The sequence below is a fragment of the Meles meles genome, chromosome X (genome assembly GCF_922984935.1).
Source record: "Meles meles chromosome X, mMelMel3.1 paternal haplotype, whole genome shotgun sequence".
NCBI lineage: Eukaryota > Metazoa > Chordata > Mammalia > Carnivora > Mustelidae > Meles > Meles meles.
Window position 1 is genome coordinate 83335828 of NC_060087.1, and position 24605 is coordinate 83360432.

Genomic DNA, 24605 nt, shown 5'->3' on the forward strand with positions numbered 1-24605 from the left:
CCCCATCCTTCTGTGACCCCACGGGACCTGGCGCCACGCCGACCCTGCGTGGGCTTCAACACGGTTTAGCCTCTGGAGAGATGACCCTCATTGGAGCAGACTTTTTAAAGTCCTGATTTTGTGCTCCGTTGTTCTGCTGCTTGCCGGGAGCCGGCCTGTCCCCCTGCAGTCTATCTTCCCCTTGCTTTGGATTCACTTCTCCACCAGTCAGCCTTTCAGAAAGTGGTCGATTTTCTGTTTCTAGAATTGTTGCTTTTCTCTTCGACCTCCTGTTGGATTTTTAGGTGTTCGCAATGGTTTGATAAGCTGTCTAGCTGATCTCCTGCTTCCTGATGTCGTCTCAGCCTGCTACTTCTCCGTCATCTTGACTCCTCCCCTCTCAGTTTTAATTGCTAATATGGATTTTCTTTCTTTTTTTTAAAACATTTTATTTATTTATTTGACAGAGAGAGAGAGATCACAAGTAGGCAGAAGCAGGCGGGGGGCGGGGGGGAAGCAAGCTCCCTCCTGAGCAGAGAGCCCTATGTGGGACTCGATCCCAAGACCCTGAGATCATGACCCGAGCTGAAGGCAGAGGCTTAACTGACTGAACCACCCAGGCACCATAATATGGTTTTTCTTAGGGTGTAAAGGTAGCCATTATCTTTACCTTCATCTTAAATGAGGCAAGGCTTTAGCTTTGATCACAGCCCTCCCAGATTGCATGCTATTGTCTGGTTTTAGTTCTAGCTTGTTCTTTTCCATCCTTCTCCACATACAGGTGAAGTAGGCATCATTATTATCATCACAGTTTGCGTTTGTTTTGATTTGCCTACATATTTACCAATATCTTTGCTTACTATTTATTTTTGTATCTTAGACCTTCAATCTGATATCATTTTTCTATGTAGAAATATATACTTTAGAATATTCTTTCAGTGAGAATCCTTGCTAGTAAATTGTCTTTGTCTGAAAATGTCTTTACAATGCTCTTCTTTTGAAAGTTGGTTTTGCTGTGTGTAGAACTCTAGGGTAACAGTTAAATTCTCTCAGGACATTGACAGTATTATTCCACTGGCTCTTTTCCACAATTGTTGAGTCAGTCTAATTGTAATCTGTCATTTTTTCTTTTCTCTCTCTATACTTTTTAAGAATAGCTTTATTGAAATGTAATTCATGTATAATACAATCTACCCTCTTAAGGTATACAATTCAACTGGCTTTTAGTATATTCACAGATACGTGTAACCATGAGAATAGTCAATTTTAGGACATTTTCATCACTTCAAAAACCCCAAACCCGATTGACCAAGATGGCGGAGAAGTAGCAGGCTGAGACTACATCAGGTAGCAGGAGATCAGCTCGATAGCTTATCTAAACATTGCAAACACCTACAAATCCAACGGGAGAGCGAAGAGAAGAAGAACAGCAATTCTAGAAACAGAAAATCAACCACTTTCTGAGAGGTAGGACTGGCAGAGAAGTGAATCTAAAACGACGGGAAGATAGACCGCGGGGGGAGGGGCCGGTTCCCGGGAAGCGGCGGAGGAACGGAGCACAAAATCAGGACTTTTAAAAGTCTGTTCCACTGAGGGACATTGCTCCAGAGGCTAAACCAGGGTGAAGCCCACGTGGGTCAGCGTGGCCCCAGGTCCCGCAGGGTCACAGAAGGATCGGGGGTGTCGGAGTGTCGCAGAGCTCGCAGGTATTAGAACAGAGACATTGGTAATTGGTAATATGTCAGATCAAGAGTTCAGAATGACGATTCTGAACATTCTAGCCGGGCTCGAAAAAGGCATGGAAGATATTAGAGAAACCCTCTCTGGAGATATTAAAGCCCTTTCTGGAGAAATTAAAGAACTAAAATCTAACCAAGTAGAAATCAAAAAAGCTATTAATGAGGTGCAATCAAAAATAGAGGCTCTCGCTGCTAGGATCAATGAGGCAGAAGAAAGAATTAGTGATATAGAAGACCAAATGACAGAGAATAAAGAAGCCGAGCAAAAGAGGGACAAACAGCTATTGGACCACGAGGGGAGAATTCGAGAGATAAGTGACACCATAAGACGAAACAACTTTAGAATAATTGGATTCCAGAAGAAGAAAGAGAGAGAGGGGAGCAGAAGGTCTATTGGAGAGAATTTCCCTAATATGACAAAGGGAACAAGCATCAAAATCCAGGAGGTGCAGAGAACCCCCCTCAAAGTCAACAAGAATAGGTCCACACCCCGTCACCTAATAGTAAAATTTACAAGTCTTAGTGACAAAGAGAAAATCCTGAAAGCAGCCTGGGAAAAGAAGTCTATAACATACAATGGTAAAAATATTAGGTTGGCAGCAGACTTATCCACAGAGACCTGGCAGGCCAGAAAGAGCTGGCATGATATATTCAGAGCACTAAACGAGAAAAACATGCAGCCAAGAATACTCTATCCAGCCAGACTATCATTGAAAATAGAAGGAGAGATAAAAAGCTTCCAGGACAAACAAAAACTGAAAAAATTTGCAAACACCAAACCAACTCTACAGGAAATATTGAAAGGCGTCCTCTAAGCAAAGAGAGAGCCTAAAAGTAGTAGATCAGAAAGGTACAGAGACAATATACAGTAACAGTCATCTTACAGGCTAATAATGGCACTAAATTCGTATCTCTCAATAGTTACCCTGAATGTTAATGGGCTAAATGCCCCAATCAAAAGACACAGGGTATCAGAATGGATAAAAAAACAAAACCCATCAGTATGTTGCCTACAAGAAACTCATTTTAGACGCGAAGACACCTCCAGATTTAAAGTGAGGGGGTGGAAAACATTACCATGCTAATGGGCATCAGAAGAAAGCTGGGGTGGCAATCCTTATATCAGATCAATTAGATTTTAAGCCAAAGACTATAATAAGAGATGAGGAAGGACACTATATCCTACTCAAAGGGTCTGTCCAACAAGAAGATCTAACAATTTTAAATATCTATGCCCCTAAAGTGGGAGCAGCCAACTATATCAACCAATTAATAACAAAATCAAACAAACACATCAATAATAATACAATAATAGTAGGGGACTTGAACACTCCCCTCACTGAAATGGACAGATCATCCAAGCAAAAGATCAACAAGGAAATAAAGGCCTTAAATGACACACTGGACCAGATGGACATCACAGATATATTCAGAACATTTCATCCCAAAGCAACAGAATACACATTCTTCTCTAGTGCACATGGAACCTTCTCCAGAATAGATCACATCCTGGGTCACAAATCAGGTCTCAACCGGTATCAAAAGATTAGGATCATTCCCTGTATATTTTCAGACCACAATACTCTGATGCTAGATCTCAATCACAAGAGGAAAGCTGGAAAGATCCCAAATACATGGAGACTAAACAGCATCCTTCTAAAGAATGAATGGGTCAACCAGGAAATTAAAGAAGAATTGAAAAAATTCATGGAAACAAATGATAATGAAAACACAATGGTTCAAAATCTGTGGGACACAGCAAAGCCAGTCCTGAGAGGAAAATATATAGCAGTACAAGCCTTTCTCAAGAAACAAGAAAGGTCTCAAGTACACAACCTAACCCTACACGGAAAGGAGCTGGAGAAAGAACAAGAAAGAAACCCTAAACCCAACAGGAGAAGAGAAATCATAAAGATCAGAGCAGAAATCTATGAAATAGAAACCAAAAAAACAATGGAAAAAATCAATGAAACTAGGAGCTGGTTCTTTGAAAGAATCAATAAGATTGATAAACCCCTGGCCAGACTCATCAAAAAGAAAAGAGAATGGACCCAAATAAATAAAATCATGAATGAAAGAGGAGTGATCACAATTAACACCAAAGAAATACAGACAATTATAAGAACATACTATGAGCAACTCTACGCTAACAAATTTGACAATCTGGAAGAAATGGATGCATTCCTAGAGACATATAAACTACCACAACTGAACCAGGAAGAAATAGATAACCTGAACAGGCCCATAAACAGTAAGGGGATTGAAACAGTCATCAAAAATCTCCAAACAAAAGCCCAGGGCCAGACGGCTTCCCAGGGGAATTCTACCAAACATTTAAAGAAGAACTCATTCCTATTCTCCTGAAACTGTTCCAAAAAATAGAAATGGAAGGAAAACTTCCAAACTCATTTTATGAGGCCAGCATCACCTTGATCCCAAAACCAGACAAGGATCCCACCAAAAAAGAGAACTACAGACCAATATCCTTGATGAACACAGACGCAAAAATTCTCACCAAAATAGTAGCCAATAGGATTCAACAGTACATTAAAAGGATTAGTCACCACGATCAAGTGGGATTTATTCCAGGGCTGCAGGGTTGGTTCAACATCCGCAAATCAATCAATGTGATACAACACATTAATAAAAGAAAGAACAAGAACTATATGATACTCTCAATAGATGCTGAAAAAGCATTTGACAAAGTACAGCATCCCTTCCTGATGAAAACTCTTCAAAGTGTAGGGATAGAGGGCACATACCTCAATATTATCAAAGCCATCTATGAAAAACCCACCGCAAATATCATTCTCAATGGAGAAAAACTGAAAGCTTTTCTGCTAAGGTCAGGAACACGGCAGGGATGTCCATTATCACCACTGCTATTCAACATAGTACTAGAAGTCCTAGTCTCAGCAATCAGACAACAAAAAGAAATTAAAGGCATCCAAATCGGCAAAGAAGAAGTCAAACTCTCACTCTTCGCAGATGATATGATACTATATGTGGAAAACCCAAAAGACTCCACTCCAAAACTGCTAGAACTTGTCCAGGAATTCAGTAAAGTGTCAGGATATAAAATCAATGCACAGAAATCAGTTGCATTTCTGTACACCAACAACAAGACAGAAGAAAGAGAAATTAAGGAGTCAATCCCATTTACAATTGCACCCAAAACTATAAGATACCTAGGAATAAACCTAACCAAAGAGGCTAAGAATCTATATGCAGAAAACTACAAACTACTCATGAAAGAAATTGAGGAAGACACAAAGAAATGGAAAAATGTTCCATGCTCCTGGATTGGAAGAATAAATATTGTGAAAATGTCTATGCTACCTAAAGCAATCTACACATTTAATGCAATCCCTATCAAAATACCATCCATTTTTTTCAAAGAAAGGGAGCAAATAATCCTAAAATTTATATGGAACCAGAAAAGACCTCGAATAGCCAAAGGAATATTGAAAAAGAAAGCCAAAGTTGGTGGCATCACAATTCTGGACTTCATGCTCTATTACAAAGCTGTCATCATCAAGACAGCATGGTACTGGCACAAAAACAGACACATAGATCAATGGAACAGAATAGAGAGCCCAGAAATTGACCCTCAACTCTATGGTCAACTAATCTTCGACAAAGCAGGAAAGAATGTCCAATGGAAAAAAGACAGCCTCTTCAATAAATGGTACTGGGAAAATTGGACAGCCACATGCAGAAAAATGAAATTGGACCACTTCCTTACACCACACACAAAAATAGACTCAAAATGGATGAAGGTCCTCAATATGAGAAAGTAATCCATCAAAATCCTTGAGGAGAACGCAGGCAGCAACCTCTTCGACCTCAGCCGCAACAACATCTTTCTAGGAACAACGGCAAAGGCAGAAGCAAGGGCAAAAATGAACTATTGGGATTTCATCAAGATCAAAAGCTTCTGCACAGCAAAGGAAACAGTTAACAAGACCAAAAGACAACTGACAGAATGGGAGAAGATATTTGCAAACGACATATCAGATAAAGGGCTAGTATCCAAAATCTATAAGGAACTTAGCAAACTCAACACCCAAAGAACAAACAATCCAATCAAAAAATGGGTAGAGGACATGAACAGACATTTCTGCAAAGAAGACATCCAGATGGCCAACAGACACATGAAAAAGTGCTCCACGTCACTAGGCATCAGGGAAATACGGATCAAAACCACAATGAGATATCACCTCACACCAGTCAGAATGGCTAAAATTAACAAGTCAGGAAATGACAGATGCTGGCGAGGATGCGGAGAAAGGGGAACCGTCCTCCACTGTTGGTGGGAAAGCAAGCTGGTGCAACCACTCTGGAAAACAGCATGGAGGTTCCTCAAAATGTTGAAAATAGAACTACCCTATGACCCAGCAATTGCACTACTGGGTATTTACCCTAAAGATACAAACATAGTGATCCGAAGGGGCACCTGTACCCGAATGTTTATAGCAGCAATATCTACAATAGCCAAACTATGGAGAGAACCTAGATGTCCATCAACAGATGAATGGATAAAGAAGAGGTGATATATATACACAATGGAATACTATGCAGCCATCAAAAGAAATGAAATCTTGCCATTTGCGATGACGTGGATGGAACTATAGGGTATCATGCTTAGTGAAATAAGTCAATTGGAGAAAGACAACTATCATATGTTCTCCCTGATATGAGGACATGGAGAAGCAACATGGGGGGTTAGGGGGATAGGAGAAGAATAAATGAAACAAGATGGGATTGGGAGAGAGACAAGCCATAAATGACTCTTAATCTCACAAAACAAACTGGGGGTTGCTGGGGGGAGATGGGGTTGGGAGAGGGGGAGGGGGTTATGGACATTGGGGAGGGTATGTGCTATCGTGAGTGCTGTGAAGTGTGTAAACCTGGCGATTCACAGACCTGTATCCCTGGGGATAAAAATACATTATATGTTTATAAAAAAAAAATTGGAGGGGGAGGCGAACCATAAGAGACTATGGACTCTGAAAAACAACCTGAGGGTTTTGAAGGGTCAGGGGTGGGAGGTTGGGGGAACAGGTGGTGGGTAATAGGGAGGGCATGTTTTGCATGGAGCACTGGGTGTTGTGCAAAAACAATGAATACTGTTACGCTGAAAAAATAAATTAAAGCCTTAAAAAAAAAAAGCCCAAACCCTTTATCATTCCCCTATTTTCCTATTCAGCGGTTCCTAAATAACACCTAATCTTTTTTCTGTCTTTAAAGATTTGCCTATTTTTAATCTATTTTCTGTCTCAGATTTTTGTATTCTGGACATTTCATATAAATGAAATCATATGTAGTCTTTTATGACTGGCTTTGTAAGAATGTTTTCAAGGTTCATCCATGTAGCACAGATCAGTGCTTCATTTTTTAACCTGTTATATTTTTTCATAACTTAAAATTTACCACCCGAACTATTTTTTATAACATATATATTTTTAAGATTTTATTTATTTATTTGACAGGCAGAGATCACAAGTAGGCAGAGAGTCAGCAGGAGTGGAGGGAAGCAGGCTCCCTGATGAACAGAGATCCTGATGCAGGGCTTGATCCCAGGATCCTGGGATCATGTCCTGAGGTGAAGGCAGTCACTTAACCAACCGAGCCACCCAGGTGTGCCTGTTCCCAGGGTTGGCCCTAAGCTTTACCATCAGGTATTCAGCTCCTACCTCCTTTTGTAGCTATTGAAGCTATAATTTCAAGATTTATAATTTTGGTAGAAATTTTAGGGAGAGAACTTGTTCAGTATTCAGTGTTTCCTTTTAAACTTTGTTTTTGGGAACTGCAGTTTCTTTGCTTTCATGCCAGCTCAGAAATGTACTTAAACAACTGGACACAAGGTTAAAAAAAACATTGCTGAGTTGTCAAGAAAGGTAGGGTCATTTGGGTTGTCTAATATACATTATTTTTATAAATGGTAATCAGGTGAGAAGGTCAGTAAGTTCTAAGGCCAAGGTGATTTGTTGATATAGATATTAAAATATTCTGGCATGTTATTGGGATTAGGATTAGAGTGGAAGACTGGATCAGATGCCTAAGCCCTGTGTGAATTTTTGGAATTTACTGAGAGGTTAGTAGTGAATAGATAGGGTGTAGGTTGGTTGGAGGAAGTGAGGTTGGGTGGACCAAGGAAGTCTCTTTGTATACAAGAATGAAAGAGTAGTACCTTGAAGTAGCAAGAGAAAGTAAGGATGCTCATCTCTCTTGCTTACCCTGTGATACACAGGAATGGATGAATGATGAGTAGTATGTGATTGACTCCTCCTTAACTTTGGCATCTCTCTTAACTTCATGTTTTCCTTTTAAGATTATTTATTTATTTATTTTTAAAATTTTATTTATTCATTTGAGAGAGAGAGGCAGAGGAAGAGGAAGAAGGAGAAGCAGACTCCACACTGAGCCTAGAGCCCGATAAGGGGCTCAATCCCAGGACCCGGAAATCATGACCTGAGAGAAAGGCAGATGCCTAACCATCTGAGCCACCTAGGCGCCTCTAAGATTTTTTATTTATTTAATTGAGGGAGAGAGAGAGTAGGGGGGAGGGGTCCTTCATATTATTTTTATTGATAAACTAACCAAATTGCAGAAGAGATTAATTCTGTATTTAAGCATACTTTATAAAGAGTGAGAAATACTAAAAGCATACTTTCTCCTTTCTTGTAATAGCTTAATAGACTGAGACTGAGTTCTTTTAGGTAGGGACTGAGCCTTTTATAACTCAAGAATTAGTAACACTATTCATAGCACTTAGAATGTAAACTTCATAAGAGCAGGCCTTTTTGTTTTAGTCACTGTGCAATAAATATTTGTTTCATGAATGAATGATTGAATAGAAGATACTCATAAATGTTTGTCAAATCAATTGCAGTATATTTGAATAGTTTTCATGATGTTGATGAGTTTCTTGCTCAGTTTGGCAAGAGGGAAGGGGACCTACTTTTTTCTTCTTTACCGTTTTTCTGTCTCTCTTAAAAATATTTATTGAAGTATGATATATAGAGAGAAAATAGCTTGTATCATAAGTGATCAGCTCAATTAATTATCCTAAACTGAATGCATTTGTATAAATATCACCCCGATCAAGAAGTAGGAAACCTAACTTTTAGAAGTGTTACTTCTAATAACATGCCAGAAGTGTTACTTCTTTTTTTTTTTAAAGATTTTATTTATTTATTTGACAGACAGAGATCACAAGTAGGCAGAGAGGCAGGCAGAGAGCGAGGAAGGAAAGCAGGCTCCCCGCTGAGCAGAGAGCCCAATGCAGGGCTCAGTCCCAGGACCCTGAGATCATGACCTGAGCCGAAGGCAGAGGCTTAACCCACTGAGCCACCCAGGCGCCCCCAGAAGTGTTACTTCTTAAAGTCACTTTCATGTAATTTGGTGGGAGCCTGACTCTTTAGTGACTCAGAAGCAGTGTTACTGTTTGTCAGAAAGGCAATTGTAAAGTCTTAGATGTGTATTATGTGATTAAAAAAGAACGTCAGGGACGCCTGGGTGGCTCAGTGGGTTAAGCCGCTGCCTTCAGCTTGGGTCATGATCCCAGGGTCCTGGGATCGAGTCCCGCATGGCCTCCTTGCTCGGCAGGGAGCCTGCTTCTCTCTCCACCTCTGCCTGCCTCTCTGCCTCCTGTGTGCTCTCTCTCTCTCTCCTTCTCTCTGACAAATAAATAAAATAAAATATTAAAAAAAAAGAACGTCAGATTTACTATAATGCTGGAACCTAGAACAAGTGATTGTGTGACACTCATTTTATATCCAACATGACAAATTGTGTTGCTAATGGTTTATATCCTAGGGATGTAAGGTTGTGAGTTTTTTACTGATAGTTAACTGTATGTTGTGTAGGGTATATCAAACTTGGTCATAGTATATGTTCTTCTCTTTAAAAAAAAATCCTCTATCTAAATTCATGCTTCTTACAAGTATGTCCAGAATCTGAAACCATTTCTAAGTAGAGGATAGGCAATATGGAATGCTGTACTTTGGACTTTAAAGTTTAGATTCATGATACAAATTTGTATAAAGAAAGTCTTTGCTTTCATTGTCTTCTCTAGTTCCATTACATGATTTACTTTTTTGATTTCCTAACATCTAATGCAAGTGTTGGCAAACTTTTTCTTAAAGTGCCAGGAAGTAAATATTCAGATGTAAGGGCCATACTATCTCTCACAACTACTTAGTTGTAGGTGTAGGTGTAGTGTGTAGTGTGAAAGCAGCTATAGACAATACATAAACAACTGAGACAGTGTTCAATAAAACTTTATTTATAATAACCAGTGCTGGGCTGGATTTGACCCACAGGTTGTTTACTCATCACTGCGATAGATTATTTTGTTGTCTGATAAACAGGTGTTCTTAATTTAATGATCTCTAATTTATGGAGTGTTTTTCTTTTATGTTTTATTTTGTGGCTATCACTTTCTTTTCTTTTCTGAAAGAGAAAAACTGCTACCCTCTGGTCATAAAGATTTTCTCTTGTGTTTTTTTCTGGAACAGGTAGTCGTAACTTTTCCTGTAAAGGGCCAGATAGTAAATATTTTAGGCTTTGTGGGCCATAGAGTCTGTCACAACTCTGTCACAACTGTTACTCTGTCACAACTACTCTGCTGTTGTAGTCAGGAAGCAGCTATAGATAATTCATAAATGAATGCGTGTGGCTATGTTTCAGTAAAGCTTGATTCACTAAAACATGAACTGTAGTTTGTTGACCCATGGTCTAGAATAAAACTTCAACAAGTGGACCCTCAAAATGAAACGGTACAAAGGAACCAATAATTCAGTAACCTAAGTAACAAATTTGTTGCATGTATGTTATTTGCCAAACAGAGCTAAATGGTTAATTAAATTATGGTATATCCACTCCCTGGAATACTAATATCATTGAAAATGATCATTTGAAGACCAAACAACTTGGGAAAATGCTTTTTTTTAAGATTTAAAGAAAATTTATTTGACAGAGAGAGAGAGATCGATCACAAGTAAGCAGAGGGGCAGGCAGAGGGAGAGGGGAAAGCAGGCTCCCTGCCCAGCAGAGAGCCCGATGCAGGGCTCAATCCCAGGACCCTGAGATCATGACCCGAGCTGAAGGCAGAGGCTCAACCAGGTGCCCAGGTGCCCACCTAAGCCACCCAGGTGCCCAGGAAAATGCTTTTTTCAAAGATTTTATTTATCTGACACAGAGAGAGAGAGAGAACAAGCAGGGAGGAGGAGCAGAGGGAGAGGAAGAAACAGATTCCCTGCTGAGCAGGGAGCCTGATGCAGGGCTCTATCCCAGGACCCTGGGATAATGACCTGAGCCAAAGGCAGACACTTAACCAACTGAGCCACCCAGGCATCCCAGGAAAATGCTTTTAAGTGGGGAATCAAGATAAAAGTTTTAAGTTTATGTCATAATAAATATGGACTACTGGAGGGGGGATACATGAATTTTTGTTAGATTGGAGGATCTTTTTCTGTTTTTCAAATTGTCTGCAGTGTTTCTCTATTCCAAAAGTACCTTAAAATGGTATAATGAGATACCAGTGAACACTATTGGCTTTTACCACTATGTTGTAGTATGAAAAACGGAAGCTTTTAGAACTATTGTTCAACAGAATCCTGAAGCCTTTTCACTTAATCAGTAGAAGATTGACATTTGAGGAAAATGTGTTGCCATTCTGTTCAAGATATATTGTCATTTCTCTTTTTAAATTTTTCATATTTTAACAGTGCCCTTATGTCTGCCATTTGTTATATTTACTTACCAAAAAAGAGAATGGTGAGTATTTTCATTCCAGTTGTATTACATTTACTCTATGGAATTATCATTTGTATTGGCCTTTCCAAAGTTAACTGGTAGCATTAGTTCTATATCAAGATTTTGTGGGAATTGTATTTTAGTACTTTTAGAGCATCTGCTTACTGGTTTAACGGAACAGGGTGTTTATATTTTTGATGTGTTGTAAGAAGGTGCTATATGAGCCACATAGTTTGTTTTTATTCTGAATCCCATGCGTTGTACTTTTCTTTACCTTTTCTAGTCAAACCATTTCGGGTGAGAAAACTGCTTGATCTTCAGGCCAAAGTGGTGAGTATTAAAAAGCCCTAAAATTGGCAGTGTACTCTGTGTTACTGGGTTTTGGGGATATAAAATTGAATGAGTCATTATCTTCAAGGCACTTACTGTCTGGGGAGCTTAGTCAATGGAATAAAAAATCAGAGTAAGACTGGATTCAAGAAGGAGTGGTGATGTTTGAGAGAAATTTTAAGGAATTAATATGATTTAACTGGGCCAAGAAGGAAGAGAAGGGCAGAGGGAACAGCATAAATAAAGACACATAGATGGCAAACAGCAAAACTGTTAGGGAACTGGGTTGCCACGGCTGGAAAACAAGTGTCAGGGAGTAATTAAAAACTTCCTCTATTTAAGTAAAATGGCTGGTTTGTTGGTTTGTTTGCTTAAGTTTTTGTGGATATGATTTAGGAAAACATTCCTTTCTAGACACATAAACTTCAGTATATTCCCGGACTGTTATCTCTTGTCCTTACAGCTCTCTTACATTGTTATTTCCACTACACCTGTCAGGTAACAGAAGTCTATGAAGCTTTGAGTATGAAACAGTAGGAAGTTGTAGTGTCTATCCTAACTGCTGGAGCCTGCATGATCTACCTGAAGGTGTTCAAATTTAATGAAAAGCACAAACACATGTGCACATTCATGCTTCTCCAGTGCATGTAACATGCTTTCCTGTTAGTATAATTCAACGATTGTTCTTGTCTCATAGCTCCCTGTTTTGGTTCTATCAGTGCAATATCTTCGCTGAGCTCTCTGAAGATGTCAGTGATAATGTTTCTGTCCAAATTGAATTGTATTTCACAGTAATATGAATGGTGAAGAAGTTGTACATTTTTCCATGTGAACAGCAAAGTATTTCAGAGGACTACTGAAAATTCTTAGCATAAATAAGATCTTACCGATTTGTATTAACTGAAACAACAGCATATGTTCAAGTTTAGAAAATGATTTAGGGGGCGCCTGGGTGGCTCAGTGGGTTAAGCCGCTGCCTTTGGCTCAGGTCATGATCTCAGGGTCCTGGGATCAAGTCCCGCATCGGGCTCTCTGCTCAGCGGGGATCCTGCTTCCCTCTCTCTCTCTCTCTGCCTGCCTCTCTATCTACTTGTGATCTCTCTCTGTCAAATAAATAAATAAAATCTTTAAAAAAAAAGAAAAAAAGAAAATGATTTAGTACATGATTGTATAAAAATTTTAAACCCAGACATTGAACGTATGACTTCATTAATAACATTTTATATAGTATATTATTAAATTATCCCATTATCAATGCCCATTTATAGAGATGCATTTTTTAAAAATTTTTAATTCATTAGAGAGAGAGTGAGAGCACGAGCAAGGTGGAGGGTCAGAGACAGCGGAGAAGCAGACTACCTGCTGAGCAGGGAGCCCTACATGGGGCTCCATCCCAGGACCCTGTGATCATGACCTGAGCCAAAGGCAGACGCCTAACCAACTGAGCCACCCAGGCACCCCTATAAAGATGCATTTATAATTGTTTTAATTGGCTGAATTTTCGTGAATTTGGTTAAGTCCAACAATATCAAACCAAGAAGGCATAGTGTGCTTACATGTAACCCAACATGTCTAGTGGCTACAGGCATAGTCTGCATGTTAGAGCAAATAAATTGAATATGTGAATTTCTCACACCTGCCAGGGCATGTATCCCCTCTATACCCATTCATACCCTGTAATTACTGAACCATGAACAAAACAAAATACAGAAATTGTCTTTCTGGAGGCAAACATGAATGGTGGAAAGTGGAGCAGGCATGTTGTTATCATACATACACCAGGCCCTGTTGAGACCAATCTGTGGAACAGAGGTGGGGAGATAGCTCTCCCCTGAGGGTTGGTAAGAACAGTTTCTAGGATTCTCCTCTCTGCCCAGCATGAGCCTATGTGACTTGGGCTATGATTTTCCCCCCCTATTTCCAGCTTTGTCTCTGCTTCCTCAGAATTCCTTTCTTTAGTTAGTTTGGTCTTTCATAGTAGAGGCCTTCTCAAATGCCTGGCAAACCTTGTTTTTCCATATTTAATAGTAAAGAACTAAAATGGTGATTGAAAGGTTTTGCATGTGAGCAGGACTTGTTCATTGTAGGATCTTGATGTTTCACTGGGGAGCCCCACAGATGGCTGTGTCACTTTCCCCAGAGAGGAATTCTCTTATTTCCTGCCTAGGGGTTGTATTAGGCTTCTCTAGAGAAACAGAACCAATAGGATGCATGTATAGATATTTAGAAGGGTATTTATTATAAGGAATTGACTTGTATGATCATGAAGCTAGCAAGTCCATAATCTGCAGGGGGGGCAACAGGCTGGATACCCTGGAGAGCTGATGTTTCAGTTTGAGTCCAAAGGCAGTCTGCTGTAGAACCAGAAGGAGCTGGTGTTATAGATACTCTTTTAAGTAGGCTTCTGGAGAATTCTTTCTTGCTTGGGGGAGGCTGGTCTCTTTGTTCTATAAGGGCTTTCAACTGATTGAATGAGGGCCACCCACATATGAAGGGCAGTCTACTCAAAGTCCATCAATTTAAGTATAATCTCATGTAAAACACTCTCACAGGAGCACCCCAAATAATGTTTGACTAAATATCTAGGCACTGTGGGACCCAGCCAAGTTGACATATAAAATTTACCATCATAGGTTATAAACTTGGCTACTAGCCCCATGGGATGTAAGCAGTGAAAGGGGGTGAGGAAGGAATTTGGGGCTGTACTTCTTCTTTTTTTTTTTTTAAAGATTTTATTTATTTATTTGAGAGAGAGAGAGAGAGAGAGAATGAGAGGAGAGAGGTCAGCGGGAGAAGCAGACTCCCTGCTAAGCAGGGAGCCAGATGTGGGACTCAATCCTGGGACTCCAGGATCATGACCTGAGCGGAAGGCAGTCGCTCAACCAACTGAGCCACCCAGGCGCCCGGGGCTGTACTTCCTACTTAGGTTTTCAACCAATCCTATTTTCTGCCTCTCTTGTACTTCTGCTACCTCCACTTTTCAGAGGTATCTGGTCCCTCAAATTCCTGAGCCTTTTTGAGAGTTCTCAAGCCTGAATCTGTTGCTTTTGAGTCTTTCTGTTGCTACCTTAGGTTTTGTTTTCTCTGTTTTGCTAAATTCACTACTCTTTGTCCATTTTCTTTTCATTCTAGGCTCTAAAATCTTTTTGGGATCTTTTCATTTGCTGTTGTGTCTTCTCTTGTTCTCTCTCTCTCTTTTTTTTAAAGATTTTATTTATTTATTTGACAGACAGAGATTATAAGTAGGCAGAGAGGCAGGCAGAGAGAGAGGAGGAAGCAGGCTCCCCGCAGAGCAGAGAGCTCAATGCGGGGCTCGATCCCAGGACCCTGGGATCATGACCTGAGCCGAAGGCAGAGGCTTTAATCCACTGAGCCACTCAGGCGCCCCTTCTCTTGTTCTCTTTGAATTTGTTCTTTATGCCTTTTTCATTCCTTTAGTTTTCAGTGGGGCTTTGGGAGGACCCAGAGTTAAATCCATATGTCCTATATGCCATGTTTAACTGGAATTCTTTTTAAAAAAGAAGAGAATGTTAACTTTTTAACAACTAAGATAAGTTCATTTAACTAGACAATAAATTCTAAAGGTCTCTCCTCTACTAAATATTTGCTCTATCAAAAAACATTTCAAGTCAAAACAAACACTGATACTAATTGACAATGAGAACAGATATTGGAAGGTATTTCAGCATAGATAAACTGGATTATTTTGGTTTTGTTATAACAAATTTAATTTCAAGAAGCTGTTATAGGGGCACCTGGGTGGCTCAGTGAGTTAAAGCCTCTGCTTTCGGCTCAGGTCATGATCCCAGGATCCTGGGATCGAGCCCCACATTGGGCTCTCTGCTCAGCAGGGAGCCTGCTTCCCCCTCTCTCTCTGCCTGCCTCTCTGCCTACTTGTGATCTCTGTCAAATAAATGAATAAAATCTTAAAAAAAGAAGCTGTTATAAAAGTAAGAATACTGTATTTCTAAGCCCCATTTCTGCCTTCCTTATTTTGTACAGTATTTGATTCAACAAAATTGTAATAAAAGCAGTTTGATTATTTTCTTGGAATTCATTTTAGTTGTATTCTTTCTCTGGATAGCCAGATATATCTAACACAGGTATCCAGCAATAATGACAGCTGTCATTATAATAGTAAATGTTTATATTAAGACTTGTTTTAGTTCTATCAAGCTGCTTGACTACTGCAGTTGTTGGATTTCCTAGTTTATTTTCCAGGAACTATGATAATAAGATTTTAATATTTCTTTTGCCCTGTTTTCTTGGCTTCTCTTTTTGTCTTCCCACCTTTCTGTCTAAATCAACTTTGAGTCCTGAGTATGCTACCAGTGAAAGTAAGCCATGCTAGCAGATATCAGTGGTAGACCTAAGGCATGGACAGAGAAGAAGAGAGAAAATATAAGAAGTAAAGTAGGAGAAAAGGTCATAAAAGAGAAGTCCACAGGCTGGCGAGGGTAGTTTTATGACAGTTGATTTAAATGTCTGGTTATTTATTCTTTGATTTTCTTTTTTTAAAAAAGATTTTATTTATTTATTCAACAGAGAGAGACACTGTGAGAGAGGGAACACAAGCAGGGGGAGTGGGAGAGGGAGAAGCAGGCTTCCGACTGAGTAGGGAGCCTGATGCGGAACTCGATTCCAGGCTCCCCTGTTCTTTGATTTTCTATATCATCTTCCTATACCATATCACATAGTAAAATTAGGATCTGAATATACACTTAATCTGTTTACTTTATCATTACTTGTTTTCCTTATGCCATAGGGTCGAAAATCAAAATTTTTCAATTTTCCTATTTCATTTCAGGGAATGCAGCCTCATCTCCAGGCTTTGTTGTCGTTGTATAAGTTCTTTGCTCCTACGTTGATTTCTGTATCTTTACCTGCAAGGAAGAAGGTAAGGGATTAAGGAGTGGTAAGTCATATTGAGATTGAAATATGTTATTTTTGATTAAGTTAACTTGCAGATTTGAACTGAAATGTTTACAGCATACTGTTTTAAGATCTAGTATTGCAGGGATGCCTGGGTGTCTCATTCGGTTAAGCATCTTCCTTTGGCTCAGGTCATAATCCCAGAGTCCTGGGATCAAGTCCCATGTCGGGCTTCCCGCTTGGCAAGAAGCCTGCTTCTCCCTCTGCCTCCCACTCCCCTGTTTGTGTTCTTTCTATCTCTCTGACAAATAAATAAATAAAGTCTTTAAAAAAAGATCTAGTTTTGCAGCACTGTTTCTGGAAAGTTTTTTAAGGGATTGGTACTTTGTTTTTATTTTATTTGATGTATTTAATAGATTCTTGATCAGAAAAAAACCTAAGTGGATTTGCATGGCTGAAAAATGTTTCATAATTAATATGCTTTCAGTTAATGAAGAGTTTGGAATTTTATATTGCTTTGGGTTATGGGTACCTACTCATGTACTTTAATCCAATTTTTTATAGATCTATTTTAAGAATTCAGAGAATCTGTGGAAGGCAGCTCTATTTGCTGTGAGGCAAAGGAATCAGGGACCCCCTCCTGAACCTCTAAAATTGATGTTAGGTCCAGGTCAAGTCCGTCCTGTAAAAAGAGTAAGTATGTAATAGCCCAGATGATTTGTGCAGGTTTCTTTTCTTAAATCCAAACAATAAACATTCATATGTTTGAAGAGATTATATATATTTAAATACATTTCAACTGCCCAGGATTCTATGCAAACCACATTCAGACCTCATTAATTGAACCACCTCAACAATTGCTTTTACATTTAGTTTGTAGTCTGTTTAGTCTATTGATAGATTGTTTTATTGTCTTTCTTCTTTAGAAATGGAATTCTTACTCAGTTATACCAGTGCTAAATTCTAGTAGCTACATTAAAGAATGTGGGAAAAAAGAGATGACTCTTTCTGATTATCTCAGTAGCAATGAATCGTTTCCACTAGAACAGCTTAAAAGCTTCCCTCAACTCTTACAGAACATCCACTGCTTAGAGGTATGTGATTGGACCATATGCTTATCTGCATATTTCATTTGATTTTCATACCCTTTTTGTTATATATTTGCTTTCTGATGGTTTCCTTGTTGCTATAACCTACTTTTCATATACTTACAGTTGACTGATCTCTCTTTGCAGCTGCCTTCTCAGATGGGTGCAGTGTTGAACAACTCTCTGTTACTTCACTATCTTAACTGTGTCAAAGATGAGTCTATCTTACTGAGGCTTTATCACTGGTTGAGTCAAACATTACAAGAAGGTAAAAATTGTTACTTAAAGGAATTAGGTGAATGAGGAAGGAACAAAATAGTTCACATCTTTTATAAGGGTAACAAATTCTAAATAGGAGGAGCCTTTATATGCTGTAACTATTTCTCTGATAATCATATATTTAGAGCTGGTATGCTTTCCTTGTAATTTTAGGAGACAATAAGGAAGGAGGTGTGTTGTTAAGGAAACATTGCTGGATGGCCACCTAAACTCACTGTGTGTCTCCATTTTGATGACCATCACAGTCCAAAGCCTCTTCATCTATATATGTCTAGAAACTTACTGTTCAGGCCCCAGAATCATCAGACTAGTGTTAAACACACTCAGAGAAGACTAATATATACGTCAGAATATCAACTTACTATTTTGTAATAGAAGTAATTCTTTTTGGTGACCAAAATATTCATGTCTGCCAACAATAGTATCTCTTCTCTGCCATTAGTATAGATGGGAGCCAAATTAGTCATTAGAAGATTTCTTAATTACAGAATTGAAGGAAAGAGCAATAAGGGAGTTTTTCATCCAGGCCAGGTAGTAAATAAAGCCTGATCATTGTATTCCTCTAAGGGGGTCAGTTTCTCTAGAGATCATATTTCTGTTGACCGGATTGTTTCTTTCTTGGGTAAGCTGCTCCTGACTCTTGAAGTATTTATTTACTTATTTATTTTTAATTTTTTAAAAAGATTTTATTTATTCATTTGACAGAGAGAGAGATCACAAGTCGGCAGAGCAGCAGGCAGAGAGAGAGTGGGAAGCAGGCTTCCTGCCAAGCAGAGAGCCCAATGTGGGGCTTGATCTCAGGACCCTGAGATCATGACCTGAGCTGAAGGCAGAGGCTTAACCCACTGAACCACTCAGGCTCCCCGTCTTGAAGTATTTAAAGTTGGTTTTATTTAGTTCCAGGCTAACTCTCCTTTTCTTGCTCAGTTTTTCTTTAGATTGGATATGATATAATTAGATTACCACTTACTGAAACTCATACACGTATAGTCTTTTGGACTACTATGTGACTTAAGCTAATCACATTTATTGTATATCAGTTTTACTAGTTTATTTTTTCACTGTAAGCTTTCCCTATCTCATTAAGTTCTTGAGAAACATCTCACTATCACTTCCACCTACCTGTTATAATCTGTAGTGCAAGTTGGTTAGGGTGTATAAGACTAGTTACTTGTTTGTATTTGTCACGTCACTTTAGAGTAGCGGTAATTATTTGTATAGTTTTTATTGTCATTCACCCAGATACTTATGTTTAATATTTCTGTTCCAGAGTGCATTTGGTACAAGATGAATAATTATGAACATGGAAAACAATTTACCAACTTCTTGGACACTATCATCAGGGCACAGTGCTTCTTACAAGTAAGATTCCACTTTCTTCATGTATACTCCACCACTTCTTACTAAAATTTATTTAGATATCCACTGAATACCCTTTGTTGGTGTGTGGCATAATTTGTAAACAGTATTTGCTCAGTTCAAAGCTTTTTATAAATAGAATTGAGTTGAATTGATGTTTATCTCTGTATTGTTGGGTTTGAGGAAATAATTTGTTAATTTATGCAAATAAGAAAGGTCTATAATTTGGGGTGCCTGGGTGGCTCAGTGGGTTAATGCCTCTGCCTTCAACTCAGGTCATGATCCCAGGGTCCTGGGATCGAGCCCCTCATCAGGCTCTCTGCCCAGCAGGGAGCCTGCTTCCACCTCTCTCTCTGCCTGCCTCTCTGCCTACTTGTGATCTCTGTCTAATAAATAAATAAAATCTTTAAAAAAAAAGAAAGGTCTATAATTTAAGAGAACAAACTGAAGATATAATTGAATGCATTCAACTAATTGAATTAGCTGGTAACATAGACCTCATAGGGTTAATACTTGTGTTCTTATAATCAACAATATTTTTTTAATGTTTTAGCCAATTGATTATTTGGTGTATGTAAGTAACCCTAGGTGTACTTGAAGCTGCAGTTCATTTATCAGCACCATCAAGAAGCCTATACTCATTGCCCTAGTCTGGTTTAGATGTTTATTTTATGTGCTTCCTTAGTTCACTCTGCTCACCTGTATCATGGCACTTTCAGTATCTGTCTTTCCCCATATTATGAGCTTCCAGCCAGTGGGAACCTTGTCTAACTTTTGTTCCTGTACAAGTGTTAAGCTTGGTACCTGGTACAAAAGAGGTGCATAATAAATGAGTAAATCTTAAGGATTTGATGTGAAACCATTGAATTGGAAGTTGGATGTATATTATGGTAATGATGATAAAAGGATACATTTAGGTTGACTTTTAGGTTTCCTGCTTGTCATTTAGTAAGAAAGGGGATATAGAAGGAACAGGCTTGGAAGGAAAGAATTTTGACTTATGTTTTTGAAGATTTTATTTATTTGAGAGAGAGAGAGCATGAGCAGAGGGAGGGGCAGTGGACAAGCCGACTCACTGCTGAGTGGGCAGCCCAATACAGGCTCGATCCTAGGACCTTGGGGACATTGAGGTGAGCCGAAGTCAGATGCTTAACTGACTGAACCACCCAGGTGCCTCAGAAATTTGACTTAAAAGATGCCTGTGGGAGGGGCACCTGGGTGGCTCAGTGGGTTAAAGCCTCTGCATTTGGCTCAGGTCATGATCTCAGGGTCCTGGGATCGAGCCCCACATGGGGCTCTCTGCTCAGCGGGGAGCCTGCTTCCCTTCCTCTCTCTCTGCCTGCCTCTCTGCCTTCTTGTGATCTCTGTCTGTCAAATAAATAAATAAAGAAAATCTTTTTTTAAAAAAAGATGCCTGTGGGATATCTGAAAGGTCATATCCAGTATATAGATAATGAGTCTAGAGCTGAAGAATGAGATTTGAGCTAGATATATAGCTTTAGGACTCCTCGTGATACAGGTGGTAGTTTTAGCTATGTTGTAGATGAGATTATCCAGAGAATTCATGCCATGAAAAGAAAGTCTAGGTTGGAGTCCTGGTGCATGCCATTCTTTAAGGCTCAGGGCAACACAGGGAAGAAAAAAGGAAAGCCCTAAATCTTTGGTGAAAACATAAGCAGTCTACACACTCAAGTGTTCCTTCAGATGGAGCTGCCCAGAGTTTGGATTTGGTCTATGGCCTCTAAAGAAATTATAGCCCTATTATAATATTGCATACATTTTTTAAAAGATTTTATTTATTTATTTGATAGACAGAGATCACAAGTAGGTAGAGAGACAGGCAGAGAGAAAGGAAAGGAAGCAGGCTCCCCACTGAGCAGAGAGCCCAATGCAGGGCTCGATCCCGGGATGCTGGGATCATGACCTGAGCCGAAGGCAGAGGCCTGAACCCACTGAGCCACCCAGGCACCCACATTGCATACATTTTTAACAGGATTTTATTTATTTCTTTGAGAGAGAGTGAGTGAACAGAGGGGAGGAGCAGAGCAAGAGGGACAAGCAGACTCCGCACAGAGTACAGAGCCTGACACAGGGGCTTGATTCCACCCTGATCATGACCTGAGCCGAAATCAAGAGCTGGACGCTTAACCGACTGAGAAACCCAGGCGTCCAAACATTGTATACATGACTGCATATACTCCAGAGTAGTACCATTTTATTCATCTTTAAAAATATTCCATAACTTGACTTTCTACCTTCTTTCCAATTGCTATTTTATGGTATTTGAGAAGTATGTTGATGAAGATGGTAATGTATCCAAATGTTAATCATCTGGTCCTTTTTGTGAGAAACTCTGGACCCAACCCAAGGCTTTTATTATATTGATGACAAAAAATTTAGTCTAAGAGTAAAACAACTATAGCACAGAATAAACAGGTTGTTTTAATTTTTTAAAGACTTTTTATTTATTTATTTGACAGAGAGAGAGATCACAAGTAGGCATAGAGGGGGGAAGCAGGCTCCCTGCTGAGCAGAGAGCTCGATGCAGGGCTCAATCCCAGGACCCTGAGACCATGACCTGAGCCGAAGGCAGAGGCTTAAACCACTGAGCCACCCAGGTGCCCCTAAACTGGTTGTTTAGAGAGTAGCTATGGACCGAGGAGTTTCTTTTCTTTTTTTTTTAAGATTTTATTTATTTATTTGATATAGAGAGAGAGCCAGAGAGGGAACACAAGCAGGGGAGTGGGAGAGGGAGAACAGCCTTCCCGCTGAGCAGGGATCCTGATGTGGGGCTCGATCCCAGGACCCTTGAATCATGACCCAAGCCAAAGGCAGACGCTTAACGACTGAGCCACCCAGGTGCCCCTCAAGGAGTTTCATATGAGTTTTTACTATTGGCTTTTGTTATAGGAGGGGTTTTATTCCTGTGAAACATTCCTGTATAAGAGCCTTCCTCTCTGGGATGGCTTCTGTTGTCGATCACAGTTCCTTCAACTTGTGACCTGGATTCCTTTTAATAGCTTCTCTGGTATGTATCATGAAAATTTGGGGTCTTTTAACTCAGTATAGTATTAATTAAAGGAATCTTGAATAATCTTTTTTTTTAATTCCTAGAGATGAAACCACTTCTTTTTGACCATCTAGCACAGCTCTTCTTTACATCAAGCATTTATTTCAAGGTAAAAAAAAAAACTGTCTTGTTTAAATTGAATAGGAAGTATCGTTTTATGGCCAGTGGTACATGATTCCAAACCCATACTGAAGTGTTGGTTTTTCAGCAGGATTCCCTTGGACCTGGACTTGAGGTGCTGCATTACTCAGATCAAAGTTAATGCACAGAATTTTCTGTTTTAAAGGTTTCGTTGCATATAATTTCCTGGACTGTTTTCACTTGTAGCAGATGACAAAGTGAATAAACAGGTGTCAGATTTGTGTTAATAAGAAAAAAGTGGGCAATGCTTAACCATACTTTGATTGTTCTGGTTGATATTTTTGTAGATAGACTTATTTTACAAATATTTATTGAGAACCTACCATGTACTAGATGCCCTTCTTGACACTGGGAATACAGTAGTGACCAAAGAAAACAAAACCCCTGTGACATTCATATTGTATATTTATTACATACTCATTTTCTGCTAATAACATTGTTCCAACCTTATACAATAAAATTAAAATGTGTTACCATTTTGGGGTATTCCCCAAAAAGACCACTGTGGCTTCCAAGGGTTTTACCCAAGTGAGTTTGAGAACCACTTTGTATAGAATGGTTATTCCTTTTCCAGAAGAATGACAGTAAAAGCAATGTTTCTTTTGTAACATTGTTTTCACCTTAAATCACTTACTGTTGGCCACATTTACAGGAAGATGTTTTGTCCTGGTTAGTGTTTGTCATGTTTAAATGGCACCTTATTAGTTACCTGTTACAATAACTTGGATTTGAGTTTTATTTATATTACTTGTACTTACTACCTGACCAATAGCATCATTCATGTGACAGTACATACCACTTCTCCAAGCTAATGCATTTTTAGGGACCTCATTTTGCAGCCTTTTGTGATTTTCTTCCTATCTTACAATTGGGTTATTTTTTTTTTCATTTTATTTATTTTTTTCAGTGTAACAGTATTCATTGTTTTTGCACAACACCCAGTGCTCCATGCAAAACGTGCCCTCCCTATTACCCACCACCTGTTCCCCCAACCTCCCACCCCTGACCCTTCAAAACCCTCAGGTTGTTTTTCAGAGTCCATAGTCTCTTATGGTTCACCTCCCCTCCCCAATGTCCATAGCCCCCTCCCCCTCTCCCAATCACACCTCCCCCCAGCAACCCACAGTTTGTTTTGTGAGATTAAGAGTCATTTATGGTTTGTCTCCCTCCCAATCCCATCTTGTTTCATTTATTCTTCTCCTATCCCCCTAACCCCCCATGGTGCTTCTCCATGTCCTCATATCAGGGAGATCATATGATAGTTGTCTTTCTCCGATTGACTTATTTCACGAAGTGTGATACGCTCTAGTTCCATCCACGTCGTCGCAAATGGCAAGATTTCATTTCTTTTGATGGCTGCATAGTATTCCATTGTGTATATATACCACCTCTTCTTTATCCATTCATCTGTTGATGGACATCTAGGTTCTTTCCATAGTTTGGCTATTGTAGACATTGCTGCTATAAACATTCGGGTACACGTGCCCCTTCGGATCACTATGTTTGTATCTTTAGGGTAAATACCCAGTAGTGCAATTGCTGGGTCATAGGGTAGTTCTATTTTCAACATTTTGAGGAACCTCCATGCTGTTTTCCAGAGTGGTTGCACCAGCTTGCATTCCCACCAACAGTGGAGGAGGGTTCCCCTTTCTCCGCATCCTCGCCAGCATCTGTCATTTCCTGACTTGTTAATTTTAGCCATTCTGACTGGTGTGAGGTGATATCTCATTGTGGTTTTGATTTGTATTTCCCTGATGCCGAGTGACGTGGAGCACTTTTTCATGTGTCTGTTGGCCATCTGGATGTCTTCTTTGCAGAAATGTCTGTTCATGTCCTCTGCCCATTTCTTGATTGGATTGTTTGTTCTTTGGGTGTTGAGTTTGCTAAGTTCCTTATAGATTTTGGATACTAGCCCTTTATCTGATATGTCGTTTGCAAATATCTTCTCCCATTCTGTCAGTTGTCTTTTGGTTTTGTTAACTGTTT

The 24605-nt window shown here is 39.4% G+C and overlaps 1 protein-coding gene across 1 annotated transcript in view; it reads left to right on the forward strand.

Moving 5' to 3' along the window:
• CENPI (centromere protein I) overlaps window positions 1–24605 on the forward strand; it is a 90170-nt gene that overhangs the window by 21392 nt on the left and 44173 nt on the right. The window contains exons 6-14 of the mRNA XM_045994486.1: window positions 11453–11501; window positions 11764–11810; window positions 16618–16707; window positions 17247–17375; window positions 17609–17776; window positions 17918–18038; window positions 19320–19411; window positions 22319–22436; window positions 22523–22587. Coding sequence (XP_045850442.1) covers window positions 11453–11501; window positions 11764–11810; window positions 16618–16707; window positions 17247–17375; window positions 17609–17776; window positions 17918–18038; window positions 19320–19411; window positions 22319–22436; window positions 22523–22587 — 879 coding nt within the window. The remainder of the gene's footprint in view (window positions 1–11452; window positions 11502–11763; window positions 11811–16617; window positions 16708–17246; window positions 17376–17608; window positions 17777–17917; window positions 18039–19319; window positions 19412–22318; window positions 22437–22522; window positions 22588–24605) is intronic.